General features: G+C 46.3%; 1 protein-coding gene across 5 annotated transcripts in view; it reads left to right on the top strand.

Annotated features, from left to right (window-relative positions):
• The window catches only part of kalrna (kalirin RhoGEF kinase a), a gene marked incomplete at both ends in the record, with an annotated part of 177190 nt that overhangs the window by 97456 nt on the left and 65616 nt on the right, over positions 1-14118 (top strand). For all 5 annotated transcript variants that reach the window (XM_083921415.1, XM_083921416.1, XM_083921414.1 and 2 more), the window contains 14 exons: positions 1718-1833; positions 2074-2196; positions 2535-2717; positions 3133-3257; positions 4417-4483; positions 4575-4684; positions 6329-6398; positions 6533-6622; positions 7544-7636; positions 7779-7890; positions 8039-8229; positions 9146-9247; positions 9333-9481; positions 11575-11677. In XM_083921415.1, the coding sequence (XP_083777541.1) occupies positions 1718-1833; positions 2074-2196; positions 2535-2717; positions 3133-3257; positions 4417-4483; positions 4575-4684; positions 6329-6398; positions 6533-6622; positions 7544-7636; positions 7779-7890; positions 8039-8229; positions 9146-9247; positions 9333-9481; positions 11575-11677 (1634 nt within the window). The remainder of the gene's footprint in view (positions 1-1717; positions 1834-2073; positions 2197-2534; positions 2718-3132; positions 3258-4416; positions 4484-4574; positions 4685-6328; positions 6399-6532; positions 6623-7543; positions 7637-7778; positions 7891-8038; positions 8230-9145; positions 9248-9332; positions 9482-11574; positions 11678-14118) is intronic.

Below are 14118 nucleotides of genomic sequence, written 5' to 3'. Positions count from 1 at the left end.
CAGACTTCATTTAATTTTCATGCAATTTAATCTGTTAAAGTTCAAATATTTCTGTGAAGCTTTGTTTGAGTTTTTCTACAGGTTTTAACTGATGAGTCCGTTTAGTTCATCTACACCAGGGGTCTGCCACCTTTACCATCAAAGGAGCCATTTTGCCTCTTCTTCCACCAATTCAAATTTGTCTGGAGCCGCAAAACAAAAAATATAGTTTGTTGCATTTCTGAAATTATAGAAGGAAAGTGGTGTAGTGGTTAGCATTGTCGCCTCACAGCGAAAAGGTTTCAGGTTCGTTTTCTGGGGCCCTTCTGTGTGGGGTTTGCATGTTCTCCCCGTGTCTGCGTGGGTTTTCTCCGGGTTCTCCGGTTTCCTCCCACAGTCCAAAGACGTGCAGGTGTTCGGTTCATTGATGACTCTAAATCACCCGTAGGTGTGAATGGTTGTCTGTCTCCGTTCGTCTCTATGTGTCCTGTGATAGACTGGCGTCCTGTCCAGGGTGTACCCCGCCTCACGCCCGATGTCAGCTGGGATCGGCTCCAGCCCCCCGCGACCCCGACAGGGACAAGCGGTTTAAGATGAATGAATGATTAATTTCTCACCGCATATCAAGCATACGGGGAGCCACCATTATGCGAGAAACTCCAGATTAGCCACCGGCAGGGAAAGGCGCTGCGCCGTAGACGAAGGATGTGATGCATGTTTCAGTTCCACATAATATATTTTTTTTTAAATCACCTCCAACTCCAAGATAACAGGTGTTCCCTTTGAACGATTGTCTCCTTTGTAACAAACAAAACAAAAAAACCCTATGTTATTTATCATTCATTCATTCATCTTCAACCATTTGTCCCTTGTCCCTGTCGGGGTCGCGGGGGGCTGGAGCCGATCCCAGCTGACATCGGGTGTGAGGCGGAGTCCACCCTGGACAGGACGCCAGTCTATCACAGGGCACATAGAGACGAACAGAGACAGACAACCATTCACACCTACGGGTGATTTAGAGTCATCAATGAACCGAACACCTGCACGTCTTTGGACTGTGGGAGGAAACCGGAGAACCCGGAGAAAACCCACGCAGACACGGGGAGAACATGCAAACTCCAAACAGAAGGGCCCAGGCCGGGATGTGAACCTGGAACATTCTTGCTGTGAGGCGACAGTGCTAACCACTACACCACCATGTAGCCCAGTGTTATTTATTTACATTTTATTTTTTGGCAAAGCTACAGGGAGCCACTGAAAGGGCGCCCCAGAGCCGCATGCGTCCCTGGAGCCGCGGGTTTCAGACCCCTGATCTACACGGATAAACTGACACAAACGTTTGATATTCTGTGGCGTTTTTGCCTGTGCAGTCTGTAATCACATGTTTAATGTTACAGTACCTAATTTATTATATGTCTGCAGTCTTCTCTTCCGTTCTCTAAGTCGTTTTCTTACTTAATGAACCTCCTCTCATCAGCATGTGTCCCATGGAGCGTAGAGCAGAGTGTGTGTGTGTACGTACCTTAAAGCCCTCAGCACCAGGTGTGTCCAGCGCCCTGGTTGGTTAGACTGCGTTGCCTAGAGAAAAACAACAAAACGCTGCTTTTGTGATTTGATCATTTACAGCGTGAGATGCGATATATACTTTATTAATCGCTCAGTCCCGGCTGGGAGCACCTCTTTGGGATTAAGGAGGAAGTGCACGTTTAATGTAATCGCTGTGTTTTTGTGCGTGCAGCCATTCTGAACGAGCTGCTGCAGCGAGAGAACAGAGTCCTTCACTTCTGGACCTTAAAGAAACGAAGGCTGGACCAGTGTCAGCAGTACTTGGTGTTTGAACGCAGTGCCAAACAGGTCAGTGCTTGTGTGTGGGTGTGCGTGCGTGTGTGTGTGTGTGTGTGTGTGTGTGTGTGTGAAACAAAAAGAGAGATTTCTGGCTCCATTTTGGGCTTTGGGGAAATGTGCAGTGCTAAAGGGACATCTGGTTTATTTTATCAGGGTGTGAGTTTATTGGGTAATATATGAAGGTTTAGGATCAACTTTATCTCGTTTGTGTGTGTGTGTGCGTGCGTGTGTGTGTGTGTGTGTGTGCAGGCGTTGGATTGGATCCAAGAGACGGGAGAAGTATACCTGACCACGCACACGTCGCCTGGTGACAGCAGCGAGGAAACGCAGCAGCTCCTCAATGACTACCATCACTTCAGACTCACTGCCAAGGTACACTGGGTTTCTGTGTGTGTGTGTGTGAATGTGTGTGTGCGTGTGTGTGTTTGCGAGAGAAGATGAGCTGCTGGCAGCTTTATTGAGCCTTAGAGGAACTGCTGGGAGAATTAAACCAACAGATGTAATATGTCAAAACTTCCTCTCCATACACACATTGAGACTCATCATTAGTGACACTGTTGAATTACACTTGTCTGAATAACACACGAGTACATGAGGATGATACACACAGCTCACACTATTTCATCCCTGTCGAGAAAAGCAAAATAAGCGCGATCACACACTAAAACGGGGAATGTTCTGTGTTACCGAGTGTCATGTACTCCGCGCAGCAAACCAAGGAGAAGGTGAAGCTGCTGATCCAGTTGGCGGACAACCTGGTGGAGAAAGGCCACGCCCACGTGACGGAGCTGAAGCGCTGGGTCAGCACGGTCGACCGCAGATACCGAGACTTCTCCCTACGCATGGGCAAATACCAGGAGAGCCTGGAGAGGAGCCTGGGGGTCAGCACTGAGGTGAACATGCACGCGCACACACACATGCACGCACACACACCCACACATAAAAACACACACAAGCCAAACGCACGGCCGCACACACACACACACAGACGCACACACACACAAACGTGCGCACATACACACACATACACACACACACACACTCGCACAAATGCACGGCAGCACACACACATACACACACACGGCTGTACACACACATGCACACGCACGCACGCACGCACACACACACACAAACACATATACACACAAACACACACACACGCACACACACACACACACACACACACACACACACACATATTTGACTATAGTCGCTCCTGATGTGGAAACCCAGTATGAGCCTCTGGTTTGGCTGAGTGCATTTTGTTTCGGCCCACTGACGAGGATCCATTCCCGCTCCTCTACGCAGGACAATAAAGACTTGGAGTTGGACATCATCCCCGCCAGCCTGACAGACGACGGGCGGGAGGTCAAACTGCGTGACCCCAACCACGAGGTCAATGAGGAGAAGAGGAAGTCGGCCAGGAAGAAGGAGTGAGTACAGGATTGGATGGCGTACACGTCCCTTCTTCCTAAATACAAATAAGAAATGTCGGAATCCAAATTGGCACACATGAAAAGTGTGGGGAGGGTTTATTTTATTTTCCGTTTTCAGAGTTGAGTTTGTGAAGCAACAGTCCTGCAGGTTCATTACGACCCAAACGCAAAAACTTTGTTCTAACACAGCTGCAGTAATTCAACCAAATGTGTTCATATTAGAACATCGGAGCAGAGCGGCGCAAAGTTACGCTCCTCGCTCGCGCAGGTTTTCGATCCCTCAGCCGCGCGCTGCTCGCTCCAAAAAGTGAACTTTTCAAAGTAGTGTGTGAACAGTCGATCGTGCAGAGTGGGCGTGCAATACACAGATGCATTCTGGGTCAGCATGCTTCGAGGATAGCGGAGGATGAAGTGACGCTTTTCCAACTTTTCATTAAAAACAAATCCTAACCACTCAAATATTGTATGAAGGGCATTATTGTCCTTTAGACTTCCCAAATTTCAGCATTTAAAGACATCAAAGACACTATTAAAGACTTCTCCTTTAGATAAGAACGTTTTAAGTTGTGGTTCGAATGTGGTTCATTGTATTGTCTCACATTAAAATAATAAAAATGTGTACAATACTGTTTTTTGCCGTTATCTTGAGATTAACTCATCATGAAAAAAAAAGAAATTCTCCTCTGTTTTTATCAGAGATAAGGAACGCTGTCGAAACATTATACTTATAGCTCTAAATTGATGCCGTAAACATACTTGATTTTGTAATTGCGTGTATCCTTTCATTAATTTGTCAGTCACCCTCAGCTCGGTCGAAGCCGTTCAAACCTCTGATCACTGATAAACATTATAAAAGAAAGAAAATGATCTTTTGTTTCTTATTCTAACGAGTTAATCATCCTGTTATGAGAGAACAAACCTTGTTTAATCAAGATAATTAACTTAAGATTCTGAGATAATGGCATTAAAACAAAAACTGCAGGTAGAGCCGCTCTCAGCTTCTGTACAAACGTTTCTCTGTTCTTCAAAGAGGAACATCGAGAGACTCGTGTGGCCACGGAAGAACCAGACACAAAATGGAACCAGCTGTATAACTGGTGCCGTACGATGCTTCTCTGTGCCGTTCCCTTCGCTCTAAACCTTTGTCTTGTCTCAGGTTCATCATGGCAGAGCTGCTGCAGACGGAGAAGACCTACGTCAGAGACCTCCACGAGTGTCTGGAGGTATGGGAAAGCGTTCCGCCTGTCTCACTTTTATTTCGACACAACAAATACATTTCCTGTCTGCCTCACCTCTCTCTGTCTACCTGTCAAGACGTACCTGTGGGAGATGACCAGCGGCGTGGAAGAGATACCTCCGGGCATCGCCAACAAGGAGCACATCATCTTCGGCAACATGCAGGACATCTGCGACTTCCACAACAAGTGAGGGATTGTTTTTACGGTTAGGTTCGGTTCTCCATCGTCCCCGAGGCGAGAATCGTTTTCACGAGTCGGTTCTTTTTCTCATGGCACAACGTAGACATCACATACAGTTAAGACACCCTCTCCCCCCAGAACATTATACAGACATATAGACAGCACAAAGCCATTCATTCATTCATCTTCAACCGCTTGTCCCTATTAAAAGGTATTAAAAATATAGATTAAAATATTCTTCAACCACTTTGAAGACACTGTAGAGATGACGGGGGACTGTTGAGAGATGGAAACTCCTCCAGCGAGCTCTTGTTCCTCCTCTACAACACTTTGTACCGGCCTTTGCTCGTCGGCCGGTAGGAATTTTGTAATCTGATGAGCTCTTCCTTGATTAACCGCGTAATCTCTGTTTTGGCTTTCTGCACAGCCAGGTCATTCGCACTTTCAATAGCCAGGTAGATCTTGCGCTCTCGCGGGGGGGCTGGAGCCGATCCCAGCTGACATCGGGCGTGAGGCGGGGTCCACCCTGGACAGGACGCCAGTCTATCATAGGACACATAGAGACGAACAGAGACAGACAACCATTCACACCTACGGGCAATTTAGAGCCATCAATTAAGCACAAAGCCATGATCAGCATATTTTTGTTTAGCGCTGTGATGGCTGAGGGAACAAGACTTTCCTCCAGTCTAACACATCCTGGATCTGCGATCGTACGGGAGGAGAGTGAAGTTTGGGTTCAGGGGGTGGTCCGGGCTGCTGGCGATCACACGTGCCAGACGTGTGATAGCGAGTTTGTTTGTTTCTGTGAGGCTGGGAGGGAGGATTTGGAGGAGTCTGATTGTGCTGGGGACAGTGATCAGGACGAAGAAGCGGGGGGAACAGGACGTTAGGACGGGTTGGATGATGGGTTAACTGGGCCCAGGTCTTTGTTTGTTTCCATCTGACCGTCACACGGGGGGAATTAAAACCACACCAGAGTTATCCTTCAAGTTTCACGTATGTGCCAGGAGTGTTAAGGACAACGTGGTAAAACTGGAGCATACAAACGTTACGCGACCTCTCCAAAGAGTGAGTATGAATTGTACTCGCTGGCTGGAGCAGTTTGGTATCATGTGGAGTGAACGGTCGTGTCCGCGTTCCCTGCAATTTTACACTTTTCCGAAACCACTCGTGAGAATTCCCTAGCAACAAGGACACGGCGTAGCAACAACACCATTGCACTGTTTTCAAGCAGTAGGGAATGCACTTAAGTGTTGGATGTTTGCTATGAAAACTGAGCCCTCCAACCCCCCGAAGGGAACATTTAAAAAAAAAAAAAAAAACTGCATATATGAGAGAGCTGAGGAGGCATCTTTGAGCTCTGCCTTCACAGACAGTTCATGTACTGCAGATGTTTCCCTGAGGAGCCCCTTTGTCTTTGATTTCCTTGCGGTACATCGCGGGGAAAAAAACATTTAGCTCTTTGATTTTTAGTTGCTGAAACGTTTAGTTTTGCTATATTCCTGCTAAGTTTCGAGGAAAGCCTGATAACAGGATGCAGTGAAGTATAATCGCAGTTATTTAGAGGTCCTGAGAGACATTTAAGGGTTGGATTTTTCTGTTATAATGAAGAAAAACAAACATGTGCATGTGTTTTTGTGTTTCCAGTATTTTCCTGAAGGAGCTGGTGAACTACGAGCAGCTGCCAGAGGACGTTGGTCACTGCTTCGTCACCTGGGTGAGAGTTTATTTCCCATGGTGTCAGAACAAAAGGGCTGGGACCTCTGATTTCTGAAGGGGCCGGGTTTGAATAGAGCATTATAAACGACCCTAAAATGTTAAACGTGGTCTCCTCTCCTCTCCTGTGTCCAGGCTGATAAGTTCCACATCTACGTGGATTACTGTAAGAACAAACCGGACTCCAGTCAGCTCATACTGGAGCACGCCGGCACCTTCTTCGACGTGAGTAAACGCTTCATCATAGATCCATTCACATCATGTCATCGCGTCAACAAGACTGATGATTAAAGGTCCCGTAATATACATGGTATGGGTTTCTTCTAGAACAGGGGTATTTTATGAAACTGGACCTCAAATAGCCTTTTTGACTGACAGGGAACGGGCTCCCTTCCTGTTTGTGCACCAGAGTGCATATATATATACTGTATATATATATATCTATATATATATATATATATAGTATAGTTGTGACATCACAACCAAACAGGAAGTCCCGACAGCTCGTTTAAAGGCACAGTTTCTGAACACGAGCTGTGCATGTTTCTCTGTGGAGCGAGTGTTTTGATACTTTCACAGTATTTACTCAGTATAACACCTCCACCTGCTTTATAATAGGAAATTATTAAATGTGTTAACAATATGGGACCTTTAAAACAAAACATTTTATTCCATCTAATCATTATAAAACATTGTTAAACTTTCAAAACAACAACTTTTCAAAACATCAGCATCAGCGCACTCTTCTCCTGCACATGCTTGCCGGGGAAATGAATAAATGCACCCTCTCACAACTAAATCAGTACTTTATCATGATCATAGTGTTGCTTTACCACGAGACGCAGCTGTTCACCAACAAGGTCTTGATGCAGGGAGTTTGTGACGCTAGATGAGCAGGACTTTGACTTGAACGCTCCTGTGCGTACTTGGTTGTTGAGAGTCGTTTGCGTGCGTGTAGCTGCAGGTTTCTAACTTCCCTCCTGCAGCTGAGACGGTGGTGATGTGTAGTTCACCTGATCCGTCAGCAGATGGTGCCGTGTGATCATTGAAACAGTGTAGTTTTCCACCAACGTATTCAATTACAACAGTTACAGTTATTTTGTTTTGGTAGTTACTGTAATTTTGTGTCTCCGTGTGTATAAACAGGACATTCAGCAGAGACGTGGTCTGGCTAACTCCATCTCCTCCTACCTCATTAAACCAGTCCAGAGGATCACCAAGTACCAGCTACTGCTTAAGGTTGATGCACACACACACACACACACACACACACACACACACACACACACACACACACACACACACACACACACACACACACACCTTTCTCTCTCTCTCTGTTACGCCCCCTCGTCACACCTTCTCTCCTCTCCCTCTGCAGGAGCTGCTGTCGTGCTGTGAGGAGGGTAAAGGGGAGATAAAAGACGGTCTGGAGGTGATGCTCAGTGTTCCCAAGAGAGCTAATGACGCCATGCATCTCGCCATGTTGGAGGGTGAGATACTGTCCATACCGCTGTGTAATCCTGCCTGTCGTCAACATCACTTCTGTTCTAATTAGATATTAGATCAGTTGTCTGGAAAACCATTTCTAAACTCCTAAAATGTTTTAAATGAATGAGTCTCGTTCTTCCTCGTCCTCAGGGTTTGAAGAAAACCTGGAGGTGCAGGGCGAGCTGATCCTGCAGGACAGTTTCCAGGTCTGGGACCCACGCTCGCTGATCAGGAAGGGGCGGGACAGACACCTCTTCCTGTTTGAGTTCTCCCTGGTCTTCAGCAAGGAGATCAAAGACTCAGCTGGCAGAACCAAGTACCAGTACAAGAACAAACTACTGGTGAGTGTGTGTGTGTGTGTGTGTGTGTGTGTGTGTGTGTGTGTGTGTGTGTGTGTGTGTGTGTGTGTGTGTGTGTGTGTGTGTGTGTGTGTGTGTGTGTGTGTGTGTGTGTGTGTGTGTGTGTGTGTGTGTGTGTGTGTGTGTGTGTGTGTGTGTGTGTGTGTGTGTGTGTGTGTGTGTGTGTGTGTGTGTGTGTGTGTGTGTGGAGCAGAATAAGGGCACACTCACACTGTCCGTCCGTACCGTGCCCCGTGCTTTAGGGTACTTGTCCCCCCTCCAGGCCCGTTTGTACTCACACTACCTGGGCCTCGGAAAATGCTTCTTGCTGCCTGTACGTCATCACGCCGTAACACGTCACACGCATTGATGACGTCATCGCGATGCGTCTCTTTGTTTACAAATCTTTCCATAGACCTCTGAGTTTTTGTGCGTCTTGTCGACTGTTTTTGAATCTTTTCATCGACCAAATCTGCAGTAAACACTCCACCTCCGCATCACACCAACGTGAACCTTTCACCGCCATTGTTTTAAATGTCCGCGCATGGTCCCTCCTTCTTTTTTCTATGTCCCAACAGGCGCACATAAAATGACGTCAGAACTGCCGTAGGACTGGTGCTCGTGCTTGTACACGTGCGCACGCTCGTGCTCATACATGTGCAAACGTGCTTTACAAAAGCCCACCTCTCCCAAACCGTCCCTGGCCGCAGCTAGGCACGGTGCGGTTGCACTCACACTGGTCAAATGAACTAGACGAGCTTTACCCGTGGAACCTGTTTGGGCACGGTACGGATGAACAGTGAGAGTGCACCCTTGGATTTTTACCTAGGGAGTGTGTTTACCTGTGAGAATAGCTTCTGTATCTTTGAATCAATCAAGCTGTGATCCTTATACACGTTGCTTCCTTGCTGTCCTGCAGACGTCGGAGTTGGGGGTGACGGAGCACATTGAAGGTGACGCGTGTAAATTTGCTCTCTGGGCAGGAAGAACCCCCTCCTCCGATAACAAAACGGTGCTAAAGGTGAGTCGGAAATGTAATCTCAGTCCTTTTTGATTAGACGTGTGTAAGCCGGTACGGTCATTTATTCTGCGGGTTTCTCCTTCAGGCGTCCAACATGGAAGCTAAACAGGAGTGGATCAAAAACATCAGGGAGGTGATCCAGGAGAGGATGACTCACCTGAAGGGGGCGCTCAAGGAGCCTCTCCATCTGCCTAAAACCCCAGCACTGACCAAACCCAGGAATAACACAAAGAGGTAAGAGGAGAGATGAGTGGGAAATGCCTTCGGGGAGGTTAAATAGTCATCGATTGGTCACCGTGAACGGAAATTATGTTTCCACGAGTGGAAGTGTTCACACTGAGGACACACGAGTTATCGCCACAGGCAGAGGGGTAGAGGTCAGATATAGCTTAAAGGTGTACTTACTTAAGCACGACAACATTGATTTAGATTTAGATTATGGAGACATTTTGTACACGCATGCATCAGCTACAACTCTACACCCACTTGACATCGTACATCATTCAGCCCTGAGATTTATTACAGGTGACAACAACAACACTCATCACCGTGACCTGTATGCAAAATTTGAAATACCCTCGCTCTCTAACAGGCATGAATGACACTGGATTTAATTTGTTTTTAAAGCTCTCACTGGTCTCTTACCCTCCTATATCAATTCTTTAGTATATTTCAATGCAAGTCTCAGTCATACATACGCGCTCAAAGGACTGGAGTCTCTACTCAGAGGTAGCAAGTCTTCCTCCATGCGAGAGATCGGTACAAATGTTGAGGTGTCCTTGGGCAAGACACTGAACCCTAAACTGCTCCTTCTGCTGCGCATGGGTGTGTGAATGTGGTGATTGGTTAGATTAGATTAGATGGTCTGCAGATGTCCATCAGTGTGAATGAAACTTACATCCCGAAATGTTCTAAAGCACAAATAAAAGCACAAGGAAAGCTCATTGCTGGATCTTGTGTGGCTGGGGGGGTGAAACACACACGTGGGGCTCAACGTCTACTGTATGATCCCAGCAAAATGAGAGAAAACTTGTGTGTAAGTCTATAGATTGGGCCTCATTCACCAGTGTCAGAAGTTTTTTCCTAAATTTGTTTGTCAGACTCAAGAAGGTGTTGTTAAACTGCAGAATTGTTCGCACCTGTGATGATGACGAGTCCTCATTAGCATAGGTAAACACTCGCTAATCCCCACAAAGAGGACTGCAGGGCAGGGAGAAAACAGCCGCACATGCAACAGGAAAGAAAAGTGGACAGAGAATTATATAAGTCGAGAAAACCCAAACCAAAGTCTGCAGAGGGCGGAGCAGCAGAGCTAAAGCAGAAAACAACCCTCACACAGTGAAGCGGGAGGGACTTCTGCACGAGGCGAACGTCACAAGAGCACGAAATAACTTTCCCTTAGGTTTAATTCACAAGATTATTACAAAAATCAATAATTTGTTGACCATATTTAAATATAATAATATAATATAAAATAGCATCCAAACCCGTGATCTTTTGCTGCATGTTGCTCCCTCTCATCCCCCACTTTACCCCGTCTTTCTTCGGCTGTACCATCCAACAAAGGCCCACAAAAAGCCCATAAAGATATAAAAATATATATATATATTGTTTTAAAACAGAAGATATATAAAGAGTCCACCTTTTGGCCTGAAAATATCTGCATGAATCACAAATTATTGCTCAAAAATCAAAATTGAAGTGTAATTTTAGTGTATTTATTTGATTTAAAAGGCCATGTTGCTTTGTAAAAACTTAAAAAATAGTTAGAAAACATATTATAAATGCTAAAGATATGATTGGAATTTAAATCCTATAATTGTAAACAACTGTATAATCAAAGAACATGCAACAACCATCTGTTTTGCACAAACGTGGGCAGAGCAATTGGTGAATGTGCCACTGAGAAAACTGCTCAGTGCAACTTTACAACCCCACATAAAATAAAATAATAATAATGTTTTTATATTTTCTGAATTAGATCTTTTTGATACACATCTGCTGTGTGCACCTGCCCTGCAGAAACACACGACTGGCCCTCCCTGACACAGTGAACCTAACGTTAATCTAATGTGAGCAGTCGGTCCTCAGGTGCTTATGCAACAAGCACATGTTCCCCCACGACGACTGTTGCCACAACTTGAAACACTTTTACGGTAAACAGTGGCACTGCGGGCAGAAACCTTATCACCGTGGTAAATAAGAGGCATCCCAGCAGACTGAAACCTTTAAGGTTTAAAAATAGCATGGTGGTAATACTGTCCTGTCCCACATTCTCACACAGAAACCTGTTTTCCAATGAGATTCTGATTGTGTTTGTGTTTCAGGGAGGGAGGTGAAGATGGAGACAGCCAGGGAGACGGCAGCAGCCAACCGGACACCATCTCCATCGCCTCCAGGACGTCCCAGAACACTGTAGACAGCGACAAGGTAAGGAGTCGCGCAGCTGCCGCTCCCTCCTGGTGAGTCAGGCGGCTGATTGGGACCCGCTCCGTGGCCCCTGATGAGCTGATGACCCACAGCTGTCTCACTGCTACAGGGTTTCCCATGCAGCTACAATGGGCAAAGGCAGGGGCTGTGCATTTGCCAGTGTGTTAGAAACTCCGTGAGATACATGCAGCTCCATAACTGTGTGTTTGTGAGTGTGTTCCCCACATTAAGTTGAGGTTGTGTGTGTGTGAAAAGCATCCGGCAATGTCACTGTTAGAGCAGAGAAGCAGTCAGCCATGAAGAATCTCTTCAGGTTGTGTGCGGGCGTCTGTGCTGGTGCCTCCTACCAACCACCCTCTCACATCCACGTAAGCTGATCTTTGAGCTTTTATTTTGACAGTGAACCAGAATTTAAGTGCACACATTATAAGAATGAAGTATAATTAAGGTGTGTGCACATTGCCTCCGTAAACAGCACCTTGATTGAATCATTCAGCAGTAAAAATCAACTATTTTGAATTGTTTCGGAGCAGGTTTCCCCACTGTGATCTGTCATGGCTTTGTGTTACAGTACATGTCTTTTAGAATAACTGCTGCTGGCCATATGCTGGATTACAGAGTGAACCTTTGTGCTTTGTTTGAAGGTCATCTGTTGTTTTGTAGTGAAGCTTCATCTGCAAATGAGCAACAAAACGTTGAATTAGCAGATTTTTGAATGGAGTCTGGTGCTGCAGTTGTTTCGGTGGTTCTGGTTCCACAGTTGTGGTCGTTTTGATTTGAACTCGCTGCTCTCCAGTGTTACAACAGTACCTCCCTTTTCATTGACACACACACACACACACACACACACACACACACACACACACACACACACACACACACACACACACACACACACACACACACACACACACACACACAGACAGACAGATACACACAGATACAGATGTCTGTCGTGGCCTCCCACTGTAGTGTTACACAGTGTGGCCTTTTCACCCCACGCCTACACAGGACCCTGCCTCTAAATGTCAGCACGACACACACACACACACACACACACACACACACACACACACACACACACACACACACACACACACACACACACACAGATACACACTCACACTTCCTAACTCCATCCAAATGGCCTTAGCAGTATGTTGCTCTCATCTTGTCAGTCTCAATTGGTACATAATACTTTATAAATGTGAGTTTACAGTAAATGCATAAAGAAAATGACTCCCATGCAACACGTACAGTTCTACAACACTGAAAGTCTGCACATGTGATTTTTTATGTTGCATGTCTGTGTTGGTCTCCCCATCTCTTCCTGTCCAATGAAAACCTCATAATGAAGTTTTCCAGCCCCCTTTCTTCTCGCCTGTGGGCGTGGTGTTGTTGTTCTGCTCCGGTTTATTGTTTCTAGGATCTGGTCGACTCTATAGCTAGCTATTTTTGGATCCTCCTCTTCAGTTTTCCTGAAAACGTCAAAGGAAAAAACAAAAAGTTCCTCCGTTCTGTTTTGGTACGTTTCATATTTCACATGCTGACGCAGCGGAGCACGGCTTTAACCCGAGCTCGAGCTGTATTTCTTGGATTCAAGTTAGTTGGATGCAACTGAAACTTCATTTATTACTGCTTTTGATTAAGTTTTGGGCTCTTTCTTCAACGTGACAACAGAGAACGAAGTTTGCAAAACATGCAGGACAGTGCTGTGAGTTGGGATGAGAGGGGATTTGAAGGGATGCCGTGCCACATTTAGGGCAAAATAAGGGCGCACTCACACTGTCCTTCGGCACCGCGCCCCGGGCTTTAGGGTACTTGTCCCCCCTCCCTCTCCCCTCGCACCCCAGGCCCGTTTGTACTCACTCTACCTGGGCCTCGCGCAAATGCTTCTTGCTGCCTATACGTCATCACACCGTAACACGTCACACGCACTGATGACGTCATGGCGATGCGTGGCTTTGTTTCCAGATCTTTCCGTAGACCTCAGAGTTTTTGTGCGTCTTGTCGACTGTTTTTGAATCTTTTCATCGACCAAATCTGCAGTAAACACTCCACCTCCGCATCACACCAACGTGAACCTTTCGCCGCCATTGTTTTAAATGTCCGTGCATGGTCCCTCCTTCTTTTTTCTATGTCCCAACAGACGCACATAAATGATGTCAGAACCGCCGTAGGCATCGTGCTCGTGCTCGTGCGCACGCTCGTGCTCGTACATGTGCAAACACGCTCTACAAAAGCCCACCTCTCTCAGACGGGCCGTGGACAGCCAGCTGGTCGCAGTTATGCGCGGAGCGGGTGCACTCACACTGGTCAAACGCACTAGGCTTTAGCTGAAAAAGGACAGTGTGAGTGCGCCCTAACAAAAATGTCCTCCCTCTCCATCCTTTTCTGTGCACAGTGCTAATTAACTTTGCCCGAATCTCTTTTGTTTGAAG

The sequence above is a fragment of the Echiichthys vipera genome, assembly GCF_963691815.1.
Source record: "Echiichthys vipera genome assembly, chromosome: 10".
NCBI classification, from domain to species: domain Eukaryota; kingdom Metazoa; phylum Chordata; class Actinopteri; order Perciformes; family Trachinidae; genus Echiichthys; species Echiichthys vipera.
This window is presented reverse-complemented; position numbering and strand designations above follow the sequence as displayed.